The following is a 20,607-nucleotide window of genomic DNA, read 5'->3' as shown; positions in this document are numbered from 1 at the left end:
CCCGGAATGGCCCACCTCCCAAGGAGGGGACTAGGTGAAGGCAGGCCCGAGGGTGGCAATACTGAAGGACATAAGGGGGGGAAAAGGATGTTTGTGCTGGCATTAAAAGAAGAAATTGAGAACTTTGTAGAAGTCAGACTCCAGAGGTATAACTCTGGAAGGTTAGGGTATGAAAAGGTGATTTTTAGGACCCAAATTTGGAGCCACAAAAGGACAGGAATGCTGAGAAGTTTATTGATACTGGAGCTGTGTCCCTTGACTACTGAATCCCAAACAGGGCACCCTGGGCCTCAGATTATAGCTGCCGCTGAATGTTAAAGAACAACCAAACGAACTTAGAAAATATGCAAAGCCTCTTCTGTACAGAAGGTCTGAACAGGCAAGCGTGGTGTTGATGGCCCAGGAAAGTCGGACAGCTTCGGCTTACTTCCAACACCGGGCCAGTGCTGTGTCCACAGCTGTCTCCAGGTGACAGCGTGGGCCAAGCCGAGTAGCATTCGAGGTGGCATTCCCCAGGTCTTCTCTCTTTTCTTTTTCAACTCTGCATCATAGATACTGTCTTAGCCAAGAACCCATGTGTCACATCTCTGTTCCCATAATCACTGGGGGACACCTAAATTTCTGTGGCAACACTGGGAGAAGCCTCGGCCGGTCTGAATGATTTACAGTAGGTGCGTGCACCATGCTGCGCATCAGAGAGTTCTGGGGGAAGAAGAACATCACCAGTTAGGTGACCAGGCCAGAGCTGGACACGCTTGTGCCTGTGAACTTGGCTTTGTATTTGATGATGAGCCATGGAATATAGAAGTTCCTTCCTCTCAGCCAACGCCTATTAGCAAGGATGCTATGTGTGTTTGTGTCAGTGTGACTGTCTTTGTTGTTGAAGTTGTAGAGTCTTTAAATCCTGTGCTGTTGTCCCCTGGGTTGTAGAAATAGTCTTTTAGAACAAGAGAAAGAAAGTCTTAGTAATAGCTACTATTTATTGAGAACTGTAATACACACTTTACATGCATTGCCTCTTTAAATAGAAGAGAAGTGCATTATAATTCCCATGTTTTAGATAAGAAACTTAAAACTCAGGAATTAAATGACTTCTTTGTAGTCACACAATTCGTGTCTCTAGGTCACCATTATATTTACAGTGTCAAGCAAGGTGTGGCACACACAAGGGTGCTTAACAAATATTTGTCGAATTTGTTAATTAACATAATAGCAAGAGCAATATTTAAACTCCTGCCTCTCTGAGGCTGAACCCTAACCCATAACTAACACACTGCTGTTGTTTTGTCCCACGTGCCAGTGAAGGATACCTCACTTCCAGACACCACACTCTGCATTAGTTTCCTGGGGCTGCTGTAACAAATCACCACAAACTGCATGGCTTAAAACAATACAAATTTCTTATCTTATAGTTCTAATGATCAGATGTCCAAAATGGGTTTCACTGGCCTAAAATCAAGATATAAGCAGGGCTGCATTCCTTGTGGAAGTTCGAGGGGAGGATCCGTTTTTTTGTTTTTCGCCTTTTCCAGCTTTAAGAGGCTGCCCGCATTTCAGGGCTCCTGGCTCCTCCCTCCACCTTCACAGCCACCAGCAGAGCATCTCACATCTCTGACTCTGGCTCTCCTGCCTCCCTCTTTCCCTTACAGGGACCCTTGCGACTACATGGGACCCATCTGGATAATCCAGGAAAATGTCTCTGTCTGAGAATCACATCTGCAAAGTCCCTTTTGTCATATAACATTTTCACAAGTTCCAGGAATTAGGACGCGGGCATCGTTGGGGGACCATCATCCTCCTACCACAGGGTCTTTCATGTTCAGGCAGAGACGGCTGTGTGTTTCTCTGTGTGTGTAAACTTCAGTAGAGGTGGAGCTAGAATAAAGTGCATATGAGGACTATGAAAAAGGGGGTAGTCAGTGTTAATGAGACTTTAAATGCTTTCTGAAGGCTATTAATTGTTAGGAGTTTGATGGAGACTAATTAACCACCTTGCTTTCTCCGCAGATCTTCATTAACTAAGAATAGATGCAAAGAGCTAACTGAGGGACCAGTGTTCAGAATCAGGTTTATTATTGGTAAAGGTGGTCTGGAGCATAGGAAAGGGTGTCCAACCTCCCAAATGCAAGGGGAAAAAGTGAGGAATGGCAGAGCATTTCCTTGGTGAGAAGGGAGACCTTTCCTGGTGTGATTACCTAACAGAGGCTGAGCTGGGAAAGAGAAAGAGAATTAATTAGAGAAGAGGTATCTCACGAAGGAATAGTGACTGTTGATGCTAACTTTGTCCAATCAAGAAACACAGTATTTTAAAGCATGGTTTACAAAAATCTCCCTAATCAGATAAACGACGCTTTCTTATTGGGGAGAGTAAGTAAGGAGGTGGAGCTAAAGGTACAAGCTCCCTTCCTAACCCACCCCGACAGGACGGAAGTATTGGTTTGGTGGTGTTCCCTTTTCTATGAGCAGGGGCAGAAAGGAGGGGCAGGAGCTCCCTCCTGCTATGAGCACGTGGAGACAAGAGGAAAATAGTTCCCACTGCATATTAAGAGATATTGTTCTGTCCCAGGCTTATACATATTTTTCCAAAAGTTGGGGAGCAGTCAGGAGAAGACAATACTCTTTGAATCATCCATAGGTTAATCTGGAAAAAGTCTATCAAAGGGCATGGCAGCTGGCAGAAAAGTTACTGTCACCAGGGGCAACATATAGTTCGTGTCCTGTATGCATCTAGCATCTGTGTCTAGGTGAAAGCAGATTAAAGTGTATATCCAGGACTTCCCTGAGAAGAAAGTGCAGAGCCCGATGGTGTGTACGTGTGTGTTGGGAATTATGGGAAGTGGGGCAGAGGAGGTATTTCAGTTGATATTCTTAAATCTCACTTGCTTTTCCTCAGTGATGCATCTTGTGTCAGGGTCTGCAGTCAGGGTGGTTATGGGCCGAGTCTATAGATATACATGTACTCAGGATTTGTTTGTTTGTTTGCATAACAAACCTATTCTCATACTAGCTACTTCCTTGAACAGGCTAGGCACCTCCAAAACCTAGAGCATCTCAGCACCCTCCGCAGCTGTGATTGGAGAACAAATCACCCCTCATGTCTCTGGCAGTGGTTAGGCATAAGACCCATGAAAGAGCTGCCTTGGAGTCCAGTACCCCTGTAGGCTCCCTGTGTCACCACGATGTCAATAAAACTGCTGCCCCTGTAGTCTGCAGCGAGTGGGGCTGTGCTTAGTCAGTGACCGGTGTCTCATCAATCTGCCTCTATCGCACCAAGTGTAAATTCATTCTAAATACCTGCCTTGGTGAGGGTTTTTTTGTTTTTTTTTTTTTTGGAGGATGAGCTCTTTAATATGCTCTTGCTAAATCTAAATCTAGGGATTCAGAGATGGACATTAATTGCTTTGGCCCTTTCTCACTCAGGGTCACAACCTTGTTTCCAGGACACTAGCCTTCTAAATGGTTAGAATTTGAAGGGTACTCTGAAGGTCCCCAAAAGCCTACTTCATAGGCAGGTCCCTAGAACTCCACCTTAAACCACCACCACAAACATTCTCTTTAAAATCTTTATTCATTCATTTGTATATATTCTCTCTCTCTCTCACACACACACACTCACAAAGACATGAAATACTCTCATATTAGAATATCATGTCCAAGGGTATTTTTCCTGACTTGACTTCAATATAGAATTTGGTTAGAACCTTCAGTATAGTCACTAAACAAATATATTTATTTATTTTTTAATGATTTAATTATTTATTTAGAGTGGGGGAAGGGAAGGAAAAAGAGAGGGATAGAAACATCAGTGTGTGGTTGCCTCTTGCATGCCCCACACTGGGGAACTGGCCCGCAACCCAGGCATTTGCCCTGACTGGGAATTGAACTGGCGACTCTTTGGTTCACAGACCCACACTCAATCCACTGAGCCGGGCCTCAAATATATTTGTTAAGCACCTGCTTAAGGCCAGTCTCTCTTCTAGGTGATACAGATATAATATTAAATATAACACAGTCTTGTCCTCATAACCCATTGTGGGGAGACAGAAATGTAAAGAAATAAGAGAAAAATATTTCAATGTCATGTGATAAGGACCATAATAGTGTCATGCAATAATAGTGCCGTGCAATAGTGCCATGCACAGGCCAATGAGGGGCTAGGAAACTGAGACAAACCACCATGGCCTGTCAGTCCAGAATGGGACTCGGAGTCTATGTTGTAATCAAACAAACCCAGTGTAAGGATGGCAAGCCAGTTCACCTTGCCTGAGAGAGTCCCCCAAATTGTTTTCACGGGACCCAAAGCCTCCCTCAATAATCATGAATACTAGATGTTGTAGGGACCCAGAAGGTGAAACTGGGGATTTAGGGGACCAGGTCAGAGATTATGTGGCATGTAACATGGGTGTGAAGGATGGCAAGTAGGATGTGGGAAGGAAGAGAGTTCCAGCCAGAGGGAGCAATACATGCATTCTTTAATAAAAAAAAAATCAGAAGTGTGTGGTCTGGGTGAATGGGAGGAGTGCATTGCGGGGTTGGGATGGAGGACTGTTGGGAAATGAGATCACCGGGGCAGACTGGAGTCAGCTTTTGCAGGGCCTTACAAATCCAGCTGGAGAACTTGCACTTTCATTTGCTGGCCATGGGAAGCCAACAGATTTGCTTGTTTGTTTTTAAGAAAGGAGGCTCTATGAGCCCCCTTTGCTCTATGAATCTTTAAAAAATTAACCTATAATATATCAAAACAGGCTCATGAGCTATCTACCAGCTTAGTGTTTTTCTCTCCATAGACCAAGGATTGGAAGGTTTGAGTATCTAGAAATGTGGGACCAAATGGGAGGTGAATGCAGCATTTTTGTAAAAAGAACTGGCCTTGGAGATGTTCTTAGGTGGTCCGAGTGGACTTGGTCTTGATTACGTATGAGAAAATATGGAGAGTGAAGGGCAGGTTTATTTTAACTTTGCTGTGTGAGCATAGGGGAGGCAGCCTGGCGTTGCATGGGGCCTCAGATCCCTGAGGTACCACTTCATCATTGTACCTCAGATTCACTAGTGCGTGAAAGATGCAAGACTGTGGGCTGCACTAGGGATTAAATGAGACGGTGCATGCAAAAAGGCTCAGTACAGTGCTTAGCTTATGGCAAGCGCACAAAAATGTTAGCGTTTACTCAATTTACTATCCTGGCATTTAGCACAATACCTGGCACACAGTAAATAGGATTCACAGTGTTTTTATTAGATGCAGTGGAATGGCACTGAAGTCCGGGGAGGCAGGTGGTGGGGCCAGAGGGCTTTCCCCAGGACTCTCATCCTCTTGCTCTGCAGTGTTCTGATGGCACCTCCATTTCACACCCTCAAAGGAGGGATACCGCTGCTTGTCTAGAAACGGTTGCTCAAGGCTGAGACGTGATACAGCATCACAGAGCCTGGGATTGCTGCCAAGTGTAAGAAGCACAGATTGTATCAAAGTAAGGGGGGAAGATGGAGAAGAAAAGTTTGAAAACCCAGCCAAAGCCAGAAGCAGTGTTATCATTAGGTGAAATGATTCTGCTCACACAGGTTTGGGTGGGCCAGGCCGGGGGTGTGAGACCCTGGGGAGAGTCACTGTCAAGTTGTGGTGCTGAAGGAGGAACCCAGCAGTGGGCTCTGCGGCCCAAGCAAGGCTGCTTTCTGGGACCCAGCACTTAGAAAAAGCCCCATTTGGTTTAATGTTATGCCGTCGCCATCTTGAAGTCCTTAATGATTTTTTTTTAAAAGGAGCCCCATTTTCATTTTGCAGTGGGCCCTGCAAATTATGTAGGTGGTCCTGGGTCTAGACTATCTGGGACAGTGACATTTTATCCCAGCTAGTTTTAAATTTGCAGCTGATTAAACAAGTAGCTGCTGGGCTAGTATTCTTTTTAATCTCTCTCTGATTTAGTTATAAGTGGGCAAAAATCAAAAGGAATTAAATCTGACAGAACTAAAAGTGAGTAGTGCCTCCTTGCCGCCTCCAATCACGCTCCCCAGAAGTGACCACTGCTAATAGTTTAGTGTGTGTCCTTATTTTTTATGAGTATAAAATTTCAAATATTGTACTATAAAATAATATGCAGTTACATTGTTGATGTAAATATTAAACACTACAGCACCCCGTGAATGAAAATATTCATTTTTCTCAATTCTACTCCTCCTCAGTGAGGCGACCACTGTTAACAGCTTTGTGTGTATCCTCCAAATATTTTTTCAATGAATATACTTTATTTTTTAGAGCAGTTTTAGGCTCACAGCAAAACTGAGCAAGAAAGACAGAGTCCCCGTGTACCCCTGTGCCCGCACCTGCACAGCGTCTCCCACGATTGGTGTCCAGCACTGAGTGGGGTGTTGTTACAGCCGATGACCCTGTGCTGGCACATGACCACCTAGAGTTCATAGTTCACACTGGGGTTTACTTTTCCAAATGTTTTTCAAATTGATTTTAACCATGCGATTGATGTATGAATGTTTTTTCCATGTTTATTTATAAATATGTAGCCTTTTGAAAAGCAAAGTGGCATGATGTTGTGCATATTAGTACTGTATATAGCTCTTTTAAAGCACCTTTCCAAGTCAGTACATACACCCCCCCCATTCTTCTTTAATAGGGGCATGGTGTGTTTTGTCCCTATATTACAATTCTTTATCTAATTTCCCATTGATATCTCTGCAATGCACATTCTTATACATATGTTTTATCCACTCCTCCTAGCATTATGTAGGATAGATTTCCAGAAGTGGGATTACTGGGTTATAGGATATGAACACATAAAGTTGGCATTCTCTTGTCTGGGGTTGGGCTGCCCCACCTCTACCTGGTGCTGCCTGTCAACTCAGTGACACTGTCACCAAGGGACTTAGTCCTCAGGTTTGAGAATAGTGGAGCAGACAGAGGAGAGGGAGGAAAGATGAATAATTGTTAATAGCTAACCTCTATTGAGTACTTAAACCATGCTTTGTGAATTTAAGCCAGGTATTGTTCTAACACCTTACAGGTATTAACCCTTTTAACCTGTATGGGCACCCCCCGAGATAAGTCTGTCATACCCATTTTATGCTTAGGAAACTGAGACACTTGAGGTTAAGTAAAGGCCTACATCCCTCTAGTGAGTGGTGGGGCCGGGGTGGGAAGCAGGGCTGTACCTGGAAAGTGTACCGCCATCTTTACACCAGAGTTGTTTTTTACCTTGTTTATTCCTTAAAGCAATATTGTATTTATTCATTTACTTGTCTTTTTCTACACTCTACCTCTTTGAGGGCAGGGTACCTGTCCTAATATTATTTATATCCCTTTCCCTGATTCCTAGCACAATGCCTAACTTATGGTACATAATAAATATTAATGCATTTAGTTGAATGAGTTACAATGCCTCTGGGAGGTATCTGCTTCGTCCATATTATAGCTGAAGAAACTGTTACCATCCATGTGGGCTCTTGGTTCTTGAGTTTGGCAGAGAAAGAATTCAGAACCGAGAAGTGTACCACAAGAGGAAGTTGCTTTAGCATGCAAAGTCAAAGTGTTCTTGAAGAGAAGATTCGAGCAGGCTGCTTAGAGAGCTGCCTTGGCATTTTAGAAAGAAAGTCACAGAGGCAGAAGAAGCGAGCCAGCTGGGCTGCATGGTTTCAGGAAACAAGTTACAGAGGCAAAAGGAGGGTCTTCAGAGACAGGTTCAAGGGGTCAGCCCTGGGCGAGCAGCCACTGCCCACTGCTCCCCTGGTTGCGAGTCTTGTGAGGACCCTTAGAGCTTAGGAGGGAGAAAACAAAAATATGACCCTGAAAAAAGAAGGTATGGGTGTGCTCTAGAGATAGAGCACACACTGGGCCCTTTCCTGAAAGGATTTTATCTGTTTTCTACAGGCAGAAATTTTAGGGGAGGTCTCAGGGAATATTAGCTCAACAGAATATTCATCAGCTTTCCAGGTGTGTCCTCTAATATGTTGATTCATCAAAATGAGCATATAGGGTCAGGTTCTTGGTTTCTACTGATTGGCTGGCACTCAGGTATGGGGTCATTGGTAATTACATCTGGTCCTGATGCCAGCCATGGCGTTGCTTTATCTGCTTTTGCTGCTTTTCTGGACCTGCAGCTGAAACACAACTGAAGCCTAGGTGTTATCTCTAGTTTGACCAAAACTCTTGTCTCTTTGGTCAACAGACCTGAGGCTTCGTTCCTAAGATTATTTGACCTGATTAGAACCTCATCATCCTGAGGGCTTTTAATGCCTAAGGGAGTGAGTGGCCAGGCACTGGAGAAGGAGGCAGGTGAGTCAGGGCTCTGTGTGAGGCCAGTGTGAATCAGCCATCTGTCTCAGTTTCCCCATTTCATTTGCCAAGGAATTTTTCTAGCTTCTCACTATCCTGCCTCCAAATTACAAGTCAGTGTCTCTCAAAATAGTGTAGAAGAAAAGAGTAGAAAACAGAATGTTGCATCTGTGATTTGAACCCAAGACTTTTGATGCCTGGTCCAGTGTGCTGTCTACCATGTCCAAGCTGCCACTTCCTGCCTGCTGGTGAGGGCTTAGGGGAGTGGCTCCCTACCTAGCAACCAGCTCTAAGCTGGAAAACTTCCCAGCTACACATCTTTAATGGTCCCTGGGAGGGGCAGGGCCCCAGGGGAAGAGGACCTCTAGAAAAGAGAGGTCCTGGTAGGACAGCGTCCAGGAATAGGTTCGTGAAGGGGAGTTGGCTTCCTCAGAGGAATTCTACACAGTAATAATACCGACCCTTTATTCCAGTCCTACGTGTCAGACATTGTTCCGTGTGATTTATGAGCATTGTCTCTTTTTAATGCTCACAATCCTATCACCGTATTTTTCAGACCATAAGACGCACCCAGGTTTTAGAGGAGGAAAATAGGGAAAAATTTTTTTGAAGCAAAAAATGTGATAAAATATTTAATAACATAACACAATATTTCACCAGTGTAAATGTAAATCTACATTCGGGCTATAAGATGTACCCCCATTTTCCTCCCAAATTTTGGGGGGAAAAGTGCATCTTACAGTCTGAAAAATACAGTAGATAGATATCATTATCTCTATTTTGCCTCTGCAAGAATGGGGCTGAGAGGCCGAGTGACCTGCTCAAGGTTATACAACAAATGAGTGGTGAAGCTGAGATTCCAGCTCAAATCTGTGTGATCCCAAACCTCCGTGTCACGGATCTGCTGCTCCCAGGCTGTAACACAGGCCGAGGCAGGGGCACTGTGAGAAGAAGGCTGGAAGGGGACATTGCCCTCCCTAGACTCTGGGGGACTTGAGCGACCAAGAAATAAAGTAGAGAAAACCAGATAGCCTGAGCCCTGCTGGAGTCACAGAAAGAAGAAATGTGATTATTTTTATTTTATTTTTATTTTTAGCTGACTATGGAGAGCGAGGAAGATTTGAGACTGGCCATTCTGATTTTTGAATCTGGGTTCCTAGCACGTGATGTCTTTATAGTCTTAACCTAGAAATGGCAGAGTTATTTTGGGCACAAAGCAAGAGCTTGGCTTTAAAAATATGCCACTCTATTTATCTCTTCCGCTCCAAGATTACTGAAAATTAGCCCAGCTGTGGTCTGAGGCATCAAGCAGCCACGGAATCTTCTTCCAGATCGCTCAACCCACCTAAAGCCTGCAAAAGGACCGGGAGTGGCAGCCTCTGGGAGGGGAACCAGACCAGCTTCCCCAGCACCCAGCCTGCCCTCTGGTCTCACACACACCGCCCCTTTGCAGCTGCTCTGGGGGCCGGAGCGCTGGTCCTGTGAATGGAGCTCAACTCCATCTGCTCCCCCACCCAAAGCTTCAAGAAGTAAAATAATAGTAATAGTTATTATTATTTTGTTATTATAAAACTCTAAAATAATAATAATAATTATTATTATGGAATTCTATTATTGAGGGGTGAGTCAGTCTAAGAACCATATTTTGGCTTTATTACCAAATCCCTTGTGATCCAGGGCCAATCATCTTGCTGTAATGTAAGCCTTCAGTTTCCTTATCTGTAAAATGGAAATCTTTAAAATATATATACATGTATATAACATATTTACAAATAAATATATATGCAAAATGTTTAATAAAGTGCCTGGCCTGTCATAAGCAGTCGGTCAGTATTCCTTAAAGGAATGAATAAGTCTGCTGTTCTGATCTCACCAACAAGTAAAGTGTAATGAGTTGTTACTTTGTGCCGGGTACTGCCATATGTGCTCTATAAAGATAATTACATTCAGTCTTAAAACAACCCATGAGGTGTGTGCTGTTGTCTCCTTTACATGAAAACTGAGGCCTGGAAATATTAAATATTTTGCTAACTATCACAACATTTACATGATGTAGCCAGATTGAAACCTAGTAGTCTGAGTGCAGAGCCTTAAAGTCTTACAGAGAACAGGGGATATATTGTTACATTTCTTGTTTCCATGGAAAATTCTTTCCACTGTCAACGGAAGGACTGAGGACCCTGGGGAAATGCTAGCCCAGGTGGTTTGAGCTTTCTCCCCGTCTCTGATCTAGACAGGATTTGGGTTTCAGATTATGGTTCTCCTGTGTTTTGTAGGCTGTAATTACTGAAATTAACGTTGCCCAATTCATAAAGGATTGAGGGAGGGAGAGGAGGTGGAGCTTGTCCAGGCAGTCCGCAAACCCGGCAGATGGCAGGATGGGGGTGGGGTGGAGGAGCTAGAGATGTTTCTACAGCCTGGGCTTTCAGCGGGTTTGATGGCGGATGCTTTTTGCCTTTCGGTCAGGTTGAGCGTGTATAATTCTACAACCTGCCAAATTCTAGTACACACACACTCACATTCACGCACAGAGGGAGAGCGAGACAGAGAGAAGAGACCGAGAGATGAAATGGTTGCTCAAAGCCAAAGAAGGCTCAAGTGAAGTCAGAGCTGCTTGAAAGGCTGCGGGTGGCTGGCTCTGGTGGGGAGAGGAGTCAAGGACGGGGCTGAGGCAGGTATATCTGCGCAGAAAACCAGGATGTTCGCTTGCAAACCCAGAATCTGCAGAACCTTCTGCGTCCTGGCTCTTCCTAGCACAGCCAGAGACAGAGCATCTGCGCCGGGAGAACGTGTGGTCCAGGGGAGCTGTCTGGCTGAGCCGGAAATGGCTGTAATCATTTAATAGCCTTTGCTGGCTGCACTAACCCAGCAGAGTGGGCGGTAGGCAGGCTCCAGAGCGCTGTCTGGCAAGATAGTCCCTGGCTTTAATAAAAATGATGGGTTTTCTGGGAGCTCTTTATTAGCTTTAGCACCCAGATCTCAGAGATGGTAACAAAGGGATGAATGGGGCGTGAAGGGGAGGGGCTGAAACCTGCAGACTGGGCTGCGCTTTCCCTGGGCTTGTCCCGCCCACATCCACACCCCGGCCCCCACCTCTACTTCTCCCTTCAACTGTTTCTAGCTTACAGACTCCTGCCTGCCTCTCTGTTTCCCAAATGGTGACAAAACCAACAGGATTGTCGTGATTGCTACATTTGGGTACTGCTTCAGGGTTTTTAAAGAGCCTTCACATACAGCCCAGGATGTGGGTCTCATAACTGGAGGGAGATTGCCCAGATTTGAGTCCTGGGAGCCACCATTTAGTAACTGTGCGACCACCGGTCTGTAGTCTTTGTATTCATAAACAGACATATCTATAAAACAGACATGGGTATTGGCAACATCTACTTCGTAGGGTTCTTGTGAGGAGCAAAATTACACTGCATGCAAATCTGCTGAGCCCAGTGCCACGCACATAGGAAGGGCAGAGTAACTGTTCTCCACACCCATGCCCTCGATGTGGACAGGAGGGTGACAGTTGATCATCTGTTTTATGAATGAGGAAACAGGCTCGGAGATACTTATAGACATTGCTCAGGACGATGCCCTGTCAAGTGATAGAGCCAGGGCAGGCCCTCAAGTTCAGAAGAGTAACACAAGGTGAAGAGAGGAGAGTTAAGTACTGTCCGTAATTCTCCAGCCCATGCCCTCCTCAGAGCTTTCCTGAAAGAAAACATCCTTGGCCAAACGCTGTTCTGTTAGGGGAAGTCTGTGCACATCAGATAAACCTCTCTGGCCTTAGCTGATTGTCCAGGGCAGTTCAGAATAGGGTTTATGGGGTGAGTTTACAAGTCTGCCATTTGCTTCGCCATCTTCAGGATGTATCTGGGCATTGGCATTGGAATTGGCAAAGCCTCCAGCCCAATCATTCCCAGTCAGGGAGGCTGAACCTCAGCCAGAGCTGGTTGGCATGAAAGAGGAAGTGAGGAGTGTTGCCCCGAAGACCCTGGGTGGCGCCCAGAGGGAAGTGGCTGCCCTGGATTATAGGGTTAAGTGAGGGGTCAGCTACCTCCAGAGAGCAGTTTTAAAGTCGCAGATGTGTGCTTTTTTTCCCCCTTAATGTAGGTTGTTCTGATTTTTAAATGTATTCCTGCCTGTTGTGGAGAAAATTTTTAAAAAGCAGCAAAACCATTTGCTGTGACGATCACATTTTATTAACATTTTCAAATCCTATTGGGTTTTAATCTGAAGGTCAGGGATGCAGACCTCCTCTGGCTTGGTGTCTGTCTGAAATCCTTTCCAGGCTCTGATTGGTCCATTCATTTGGGCCTTGGCTGCATTTCAGTCTGGCTTTTGTCTGACCCCGAGGTGGTGCCCGGGAGCAGAGGGCGGGCACTTGTGGGAGGTCTAGGAGGGGGGAAGGGAAACGGTATTGAAGGAGAAAACATTCCCTTGATTGACCTTTGCAGGGACTGGCCCTGAGCTGGGGTTAGGGGCATAAAAGGTGTGTCTTTCTTTTTCATCTTCTTCAGAGGGGAGGATCTCCTTGATTCGACCTCAAAGTCATAGCATTTTATAGGCAAAGCTGGCCAAGGGTTTCAGTGCTCTGGGCCAAAAGGGACTCGGACTAGGAGGCCAGTAAATATTGTTAGATCCTTGAGCTATTATTTCACTTGAATGACCCCAGAAGTGTTTGCTTACACACCAGCCAGAGCAGGTTAGGCACAGCTGCCTGTGAGGGATGGAGAAAGCAGATCTTGTTCTGCTCTGCAGAAGCTGAGTATGAGGAGGTTGCACCTGAATGGCTGTCTCATTCATTGCTTCTTGGAGTTTAGGCTGAGTCAGACCCAACCCAGCTCCCAGCAAATGACAGGTAAAAGAAACTCATTAACTCTTAGCGACCCTGCTATGAGGGGACTGTGAGGCACGACCATTAATGTTCCTCCGTTCTGCAAGATAAAGATATCTCTGAGCTCTGCATCTCCAGATGGCAGTGGAAAGGCCTCATGCAGAGTCCCAGCTGTGGTTGGAAAAAAAATTTCCATCCTGGGCTCCCGTGAGAGCCACTAAAGGACTGAGGAGTGGCGTTGAAACCTGATTCCCCTAGATGCCAAATCAGAGGCTTTTAAATCCATTTCCCACTTCTGTCTCAGTCTTTCAGGGTCAGGGCCTGTGTCTGAAAGGTAAACAGGCAGATTCCGGCTGAGCTCAATTGCAGATCTGATTGTCTTACATGAATCAAAGAAAGCTGCCTCAGAGAAAAATATCTGTTGCCTTCTGCGCAAAGACCTATCGTGTCAGTCAGCTCTGGCAGGGGAAGCCTGGTGCAGGGAAGGGGCTTAAGGGAGAAAGCACAGTTTCTTACTCCTTTCCCACTGCCTGCTGGTGCTTGGACGGCGTTTGCAACATCCTTGCCCTGCACCAAGAGCCTGCACCACATACGGGGTGGGCAAAAGTAGGTTTACAGTGGTGAGTACATGAAACAGTTTATTCTTGTATTATTGTTTATTAATTATTGCATTACTTATTATTAGTATTAACCCACTTTTGCCCACTCATGTATAGTTGCCCATCTGAGATCTTATTTATTGAGCTTTCACACCGTGCCCAGGTCAAGCTTAGCACTTTACATTGTCTTCACACGCATTTTCTTTAGGGATTCCGAAAGTGCCCTCAGTGGAAGGCTGTTGGAGCCACTAAAGAGTGGGCATCGCTGCCGCTTCTCACATCAGTCCTTTCATTCGGTTCATCCAACAAGTATTTGTTAAACACCAGTTGTGAGCCAGGATGTGTGCTAGACACTGTTAATACAGGGGTGAACACATCGGATACGTTTTCCGCCTCTGTGGACCTTACAGTGTAGAGACGGAGGTGAAGGGGGTGCTGCTTGGCTAGGATGCTCACGGAATGCCTCTCCGAGGAGGTTGCATTTAGGCACGGATTTGAAGAATGGGGAGTCATGCCAAGAGTGGAGGGGAGATCATTCTGGGCAAAGAGAAACCCTGTGTGTGCAGATCTCGAGGCAAAAGCAATCCCATGGGTGTTCGAGGAACTGAAAGAAAGCCTCTGTGGACGGAGGGTGGTGGTGAGAGGGAGACTTGTCGGTGTGACTGGAGAATAAAAAATATCCGATTATTGAAGGGCCTTATATACCATGGTAAGGAGTTTGATGGGTTTTTTCTCCCCCTCATGGCAGTATAAGGTCTCTGAATCATTTCAAACAGGGGAGTGACATAATCTGATTTCTATTTTTTAAAGGATCTTACCGTATTATGTTATACTTCAGTTTTTCGAAAATGGAGGAAGATTTGGAGGAATAAAGATGACTCTGGCTACTGTATGGAGTGTTAAGAGAGAGGAAGAAGTAGAAGCCACTTGAACGAGAATGAGGCTATTGTAATTCACCTGAGAAAACATAGTAGCAGTGAAAATAAGGGGAAGAGGACAAAGTCAGGATATATTCAGGAGGCAGAAATGACAGGCCTTGATCTGTTATAAATGAAGAGTGAAGACTAGGGAAAAACAAAGAATAGCTCTGAGGTTCCTGGTGTGAGCACTGGGGCGCATAGAGTGCCATTTATTGAGAATGCAGAGATTTAGAAAGAAGTAGAGGGCCCTGACTGGTATAGCTCAGTGGATTGAGCGCCGGCTTCGAACCAAAGTGTCGCAGGTTCGATTCCCAGTCAGGGTACATGCCTGGGTTACAGGCCATGACCCCCAGCAACTGCACATTGATGTTTCTCTGTCTCTCTTTCTCCCTCCCTTCCCTCTCTAAAAATAAATAAATAAAATCTTTAAAAAAAAAGAAGAAAGAAGTAGAGGAAGCATAAGTTTGATTTCAGATTGCTTCAGTTTCGGATGCCCATGAGACCTCCAAGGGGAGACACCAGTCAGGCAACTGGCACAGAGAGACTGGGGCTTTAAATGTAAATTTCTGTCTCATCAGCATATTGGGATAGTATGTATACCCATGGGGGTGGCCGAGATCCAAAAATAGAGAAAGTAAAGAGAATAAAAAGAAGTTCTAGAGACAAACCTGAGGAAGCTCTTACACGTGGGTGAAGGAAGAGCTCCAACCAGGAAACTGAGAAAGAACAGCTAGGAGGGAAAGCTCAGGAGAATGAGTGGACAAGGAACTCACAAAAATGAATGTTTCAAGAAGAGGATGACAGATGCTGCGGGGAGGTTCAATAAGGTGAACGCTAAGAGGTGACCACTGGCTTTGGAAATAATGTAATTAGTGAGCTCCGACCGCAGCTGAACATAAATGGTTTATCTGGCGGACTTCTGGTGACTCCAGCGAAGGAGCAGTGTCAGATACATGAACACTGCTGTGGTGTCAAAGGTTCCAATGTCATGGCCACTGGGATTACTTTGCCCAGACAGACCATTACTCTTCCTCTCTAGCTCTGACCCCTACTCTTTAGAAGTCATTGGTGTATTTATGGTGTGTCTTCCAACTAGTCTCTTGGGAGAGTCTTGCATTGAGAACCCTTGTGGGTGTGTAATCATGTCCCCAAGTGTAAATTCCTCCTTTCCTCTGGAATGTCCTTTGACTTTTTCAAGAATAATTAATAACTGTCTCCTCTGGAGTCCCATAATACTTTACATGTGACTTTGTTATTGCAGTTACCGAATTGGCTTGTAATCGCCTGAGTGAAAGTTCCAGCTAAGCGCGTTGGGGGTGGAGACTGGGTTTGGCAAGTCAGGGTAGCTCCCAGAGCTCTGTCCAAACAGGCCTGATTTACAGCAGGAGATTCCATTCTCTCACACTCTGTGGTGTCCCTCTGTACCCACGCGTCTTCCCGTCTCTTCTTCGCTTCACCCCACAGCCCCTCGAGGTTATTATAAAAGATTCAGGATCAGATACGGTTGACCCTTTAATAACATGTGTTTGAACTGCATGAGTCCACTTCCATGTGGATGTTTTTCAATAAATGTACACGGTACTGTAAATGTGTTTTCTCTTCCTTATGGTTTTCTTAATAACATTTTCTTTTCTCTGGCTTAATTGTAAGAATACATTATATAATACACTTAATATACAAAATACATGTTAATCAACTATTTATATTATATTCGTAAGGCTTCTATTCTGGTCAAAAGTGGGCCATTAGTAGTTAAGTTTTTGGGGAGTCAGAAGTTATACATGGATTTTTGACTTGGATGTTAGGGTGTTTGGTGACTTTAAACTCCCATTTGTTCAAGAGTCAACTGTAATTAATTCAACTAAATTTGTTTTTTGTTTTGGACAGAGTAGATGTCAAAATACATTTGTAGCCAAAGTAATTTCTCAAATTCTACGCTAAGAGTAACATATTCTGCTTTTTTTTAACATCTCCAACTGCACCATGTAGCTCTAGTTTGGGTTTCTGTTCTCCGTTAGCTGAAGGTGATGAAAACATTCTGAGTACAGCTGTAGACGAGGGTTCTGAAGTCCCCTGGCAGCTGATGCAGAATGCGGTATGTCAGCTGCCTTGTAGGTGACCATTGTTATTGAACCCTCTGACAGAAGACCCCAGAGGTCCCTAGACCGGCTTGAGGAGCAGTTCTGTAGTACCTGACGTCAGGCGAGATTCAGGTATTCCAGTGCGTGGTTACAACCGAACAGCATCACAGGGCATCTCTCACAGTAGAAGGTTAAAAGAAGGTTAATGGCACTGATGGCCCCAGGGAATGCCCTGTGCACAGTAGCTCTTAGGACCTCAGGGGGTTTTGGTTTTGTTTTTCCTTCACCTTGGAAGCCAGGCCCACCTACGTGACATGCGAAATGTGTGTTGGCTCTGTTACTGACTTGTGGTGCTCTGTCTTTCAGAACCAGAGGCAGGAGAGGTGTCCCCTCCAGTCGGTGCTGGTGTCAACAGCAACAGCTGGACCTTTAAGTACGGACCAGGCAACCCCAAACAATCTGGTCCCGGTGAGTTGCCAGACAAATTCATTATCCCAGGATCTCCTGCAATCATCTCCATCCGGCAGGAGCCCACTAACAGCCAAATTGACAAAAGTGACTTCATAACCTTCGGCAAAAAGGAGGAGACCAAGAAAAAGAAGAAAAAGAAGAAGGGTAACAAGACCCAGGAGAAAAAAGAGAAAGGGAACAGCACGACTGACAACAGTGACCAGTGAGGTCACGTGATGGGAAACAAGCCACTTAGCCAGTTTTTGTAATTAAAGGCAACTCTCTCCCTTGTAGCAACTCCCTGCCCACTCTGTTCTCCCCTCCACGCGAGCCCTGTCTTAGAGACCTCAGAAATCTGCAGCAAGTGCCCTGTGTCTGTTTAGATCACATTTAGCGGGTTTTGTCTTGAAAGCTTTACTAAGTCTGGTGTTAACTCTCTCTCTCCGCTCTGGCTTGTTTTCAGAACCTAAAAAGCAGACCCAAGTTTCCTTTCTCCTCCGCCGCAAAGGAGAGGCTTCCCAGCCCCGCCAGTGAGAGGTTGGACTCTCTGCCCTGTGCTCCGGGGATCCTGTCTTGATGACACTTGCAGGGCAGGCTGAAAGATTTTGAGATTGAGCAGCTTGGGTATCTGTGGCCACTAGGTATGTGTGGCCACTGGGGGTGGGTGAGTGCCAGACCTTGCTTGGCTGGGATGGGCCAGATTATAGACTAGGCGGTGCAGGGAGGGCCGGGAAACAAAGGCAAACAGAGAGAGTTACCAGTCTGGACGGGAACTGTGAAACTTAACAGGGCCCAGACTTTCTAAATTTTACAACTCAAGAGGTTTGGGCCACCCTCAACCAGACAAAACTGCCCTCGAGGACAAGGCTTTAGCAATCCCTACAGGTGGCACCTGCAAGCCGATAGATAGTTGAGCGTTCAGCAAGGGGCCAGCCAGGGCGACAGAAGCAGATCTGATGTGTTTCCTGTACATGTCCTTGTGCTCACTTTATTAAAAATTCTTTTGCACACACTGTTTGTGAAAAGGCCAGATCCTTTTCCAACGACACATATGCAAAAGCAAAAGAAAAAGAAGAAAACCCCAACACCTCACTTTAAGCTGTTTGTCGTTTGATAGATTTATTTAAAAAAGAGAAAATCTATAACTATAAATCTTTAAAGAGAACTATGATGAAGACAATTCCCCTAAACTCTCCTCAAAAGCGAGTTCAGTCTACAGCCATTTAAACGATCACCGCTGCTACAGAAGTGCTTTAAGAGAATTGCCTATAACATCTGTATTATACCGGCCACCCACCAATCACAGCTTTACTCTTTCAGGTCACTCTGGGGCTGCCTCTTGCATGTATTAATTACTAAATAAAAGGATCTTTCTCTCTCTCTCTCTTTTCTAAGAAACAATTACGTGCACTTTGTATACACAACCTTGTCTAGCCAACACTATCAAGACCCAGAAATCGAAGAAAAAGATTGTTTTCTCATACACACAGTGAGCAGACTTTGCAGTCCTCTGATTCTGTGATTTGTCTTGGTGTGCTAGCTGACACCTCCGCTCTGGTTTCGTTTGCCTTTTCTATGACACTCTGACTTGCTACTCTTGCTAACACATACGATGTTACCTGAGACCGATCTCCCATATGTATGCTGTATGCTATTATAAGACTCCCGAATATACTTACTCTGTGCTTGTGTATGTGAATGTTAATGCAACTATTACCTAGAGTGAACTTTAAGCTTTACCGTTGAATGTAATTCCATTATATTTTCTTTGGTACACCTGTGAAAAAGTGGAGTAGTGTTTTTTTTAAGTATTGTTAATCAGCTTTTGTGTATGTAAGACACAGTAAAATTTATTTCTCAAATCAAGATACTGGTGATTCAAGGAATTTTATTTATGGTCAGCCAAGAGCTGTCTCTTGCCAAGACTCCTGCTGGCAAGGGAACAGATAAAGCTGTTTTTTCCTAGTAACAATTCTGGAATGAACACTGAAGATATTCCCTGAGGGTGCCAAGCACAAAATTTACCAATCTGACCTCTTTCGAGTTGCAGAATGCTTTGAAATTCTAATGATGTCTGGAATATCAGCTCCGAGAGAACAATAAAATTTACTGTCACCTTAAACAAGAAATTTTAATTTTGTTAAAATGTACAATTTAGAAGTTTGAGTGATTATATTTTAAAAGTTAACATAAAAGAGGTAGGAGTCTGTTTCAAAACAAAAGTAGTAAATCTCAAAAAAATCTGTTTTGTCTATTTGAGCTTCATTCTCCCACATTTTGAAGGGTGTGTAACTTCAGCTCTGCAGGATTGCATGGGGTAAAACATGTTGCCAACACATCTGAACCATTGCCACATTGTAGGTCGTGATCATTTTGCCCCACTGAAACCCATGTATCTGACCTTACGTGCCTTTTGAATACTAGGAGAATCGGGCTAATTTATTAATGATGATAATTATAATGTATCTGTACAGCACTTTAGCACTTTTTACCTTTGCAAAGTGCTTTCCAATCCATGTTAGTTACTAGTTATTACAGCTGTAAGGATAAAACACGTCATGTGGATTCATTTTTGATTGGTGCTATTGGTATTTCCTCTGTTATTGCTAATAAATGGACAATGGTGGTATGAAAGAAATGGTGGTCATTTCATAGTATAAGAGTAGGAGGAAGCAGAACACTGATTATGCTTAGCTGTTATTTTTAAAGAAAGTTGCCGTTTGAAGTTGACCGTAGCACTTCTTGGCTGTCTAGCTCCCTGGCTTTTATGTTCGTTACTAAAGCACAACACCCAATGGAGTCAAGAATCAGACACCACAGTGTTACTCAGATGGGCAGCCAGGAGGCTTCTGGGTTACTTCCCAAGTACACCATTTCAGTCTTCTCTAATGAGAATGGCAACAAACCAATTTTTGTCATTAAAGCCCTCCAGTCCTCTCATTCATTATTCGGTTAGCCCTTGCACTTCTCTGTAATTGGGAAGTCAAACAATTCCCCCAAGAGATGGGCTTTTCTTGAGTACCGTGTACGTGCCAGCCACTGTGGAAAGGAGGTTCAGTTCAGGGTACACGTGCTGTAACAAATAGACTATCTTTCCTTCTGTGGTTAAATTTTCCTGAGCACGGCCTTTCGATGCAGTGATTCTCAGTGGGGAGCAGATTTGTCCCTCGGGGGAAAACATCTGGAGACATTTTTGGTTTTCAGTACTTGGGTGAAAGCTGCTTGGGGCATCCAGGGCGTGGAGGCCAGGGATGCTGTTAAACACCCTACAGTGCACAGGGCAGCCCCCCACAACAAAATATTTCCAGCCCGAAGTGTCAGTACCAAAGCTGAGAAGCCTTGAGATAGAGTGACCATATAATCTGTTGTTGAGTCTGTTTAATAGTGACTTCAGGACACAAGTAAACCGGGACCATTCCAGGCAGACCGGGATCTATGGCGACTCTTCTGCAGA

General features: G+C 44.7%; 1 protein-coding gene across 8 annotated transcripts in view; it reads left to right on the top strand.

The window, feature by feature from the left end:
• LOC123812381 (protocadherin alpha-C2) overlaps window positions 1-19,774 on the top strand; it is a 137,646-nt gene extending 117,872 nt beyond the window's left edge. For 7 of the 8 annotated variants that reach the window (XM_045829065.1, XM_045829050.1, XM_045829056.1 and 4 more), the window contains one exon: window positions 17,070-19,774. In XM_045829065.1, coding sequence (XP_045685021.1) covers window positions 17,070-17,380 — 311 coding nt within the window. In that variant the 3' untranslated portion in view covers window positions 17,381-19,774. The remainder of the gene's footprint in view (window positions 1-17,069) is intronic. The other variant, XM_045829040.1, reaches the window with a different exon arrangement.
• Window positions 19,775-20,607: the final 833 nt, after the last annotated feature.

This window comes from Phyllostomus hastatus, unplaced genomic scaffold, assembly GCF_019186645.2.
Source record: "Phyllostomus hastatus isolate PE091 unplaced genomic scaffold, TTU_PhHast_1.1 phas_contig_150, whole genome shotgun sequence".
Classification (NCBI taxonomy): domain Eukaryota; kingdom Metazoa; phylum Chordata; class Mammalia; order Chiroptera; family Phyllostomidae; genus Phyllostomus; species Phyllostomus hastatus.
This window is presented reverse-complemented; position numbering and strand designations above follow the sequence as displayed.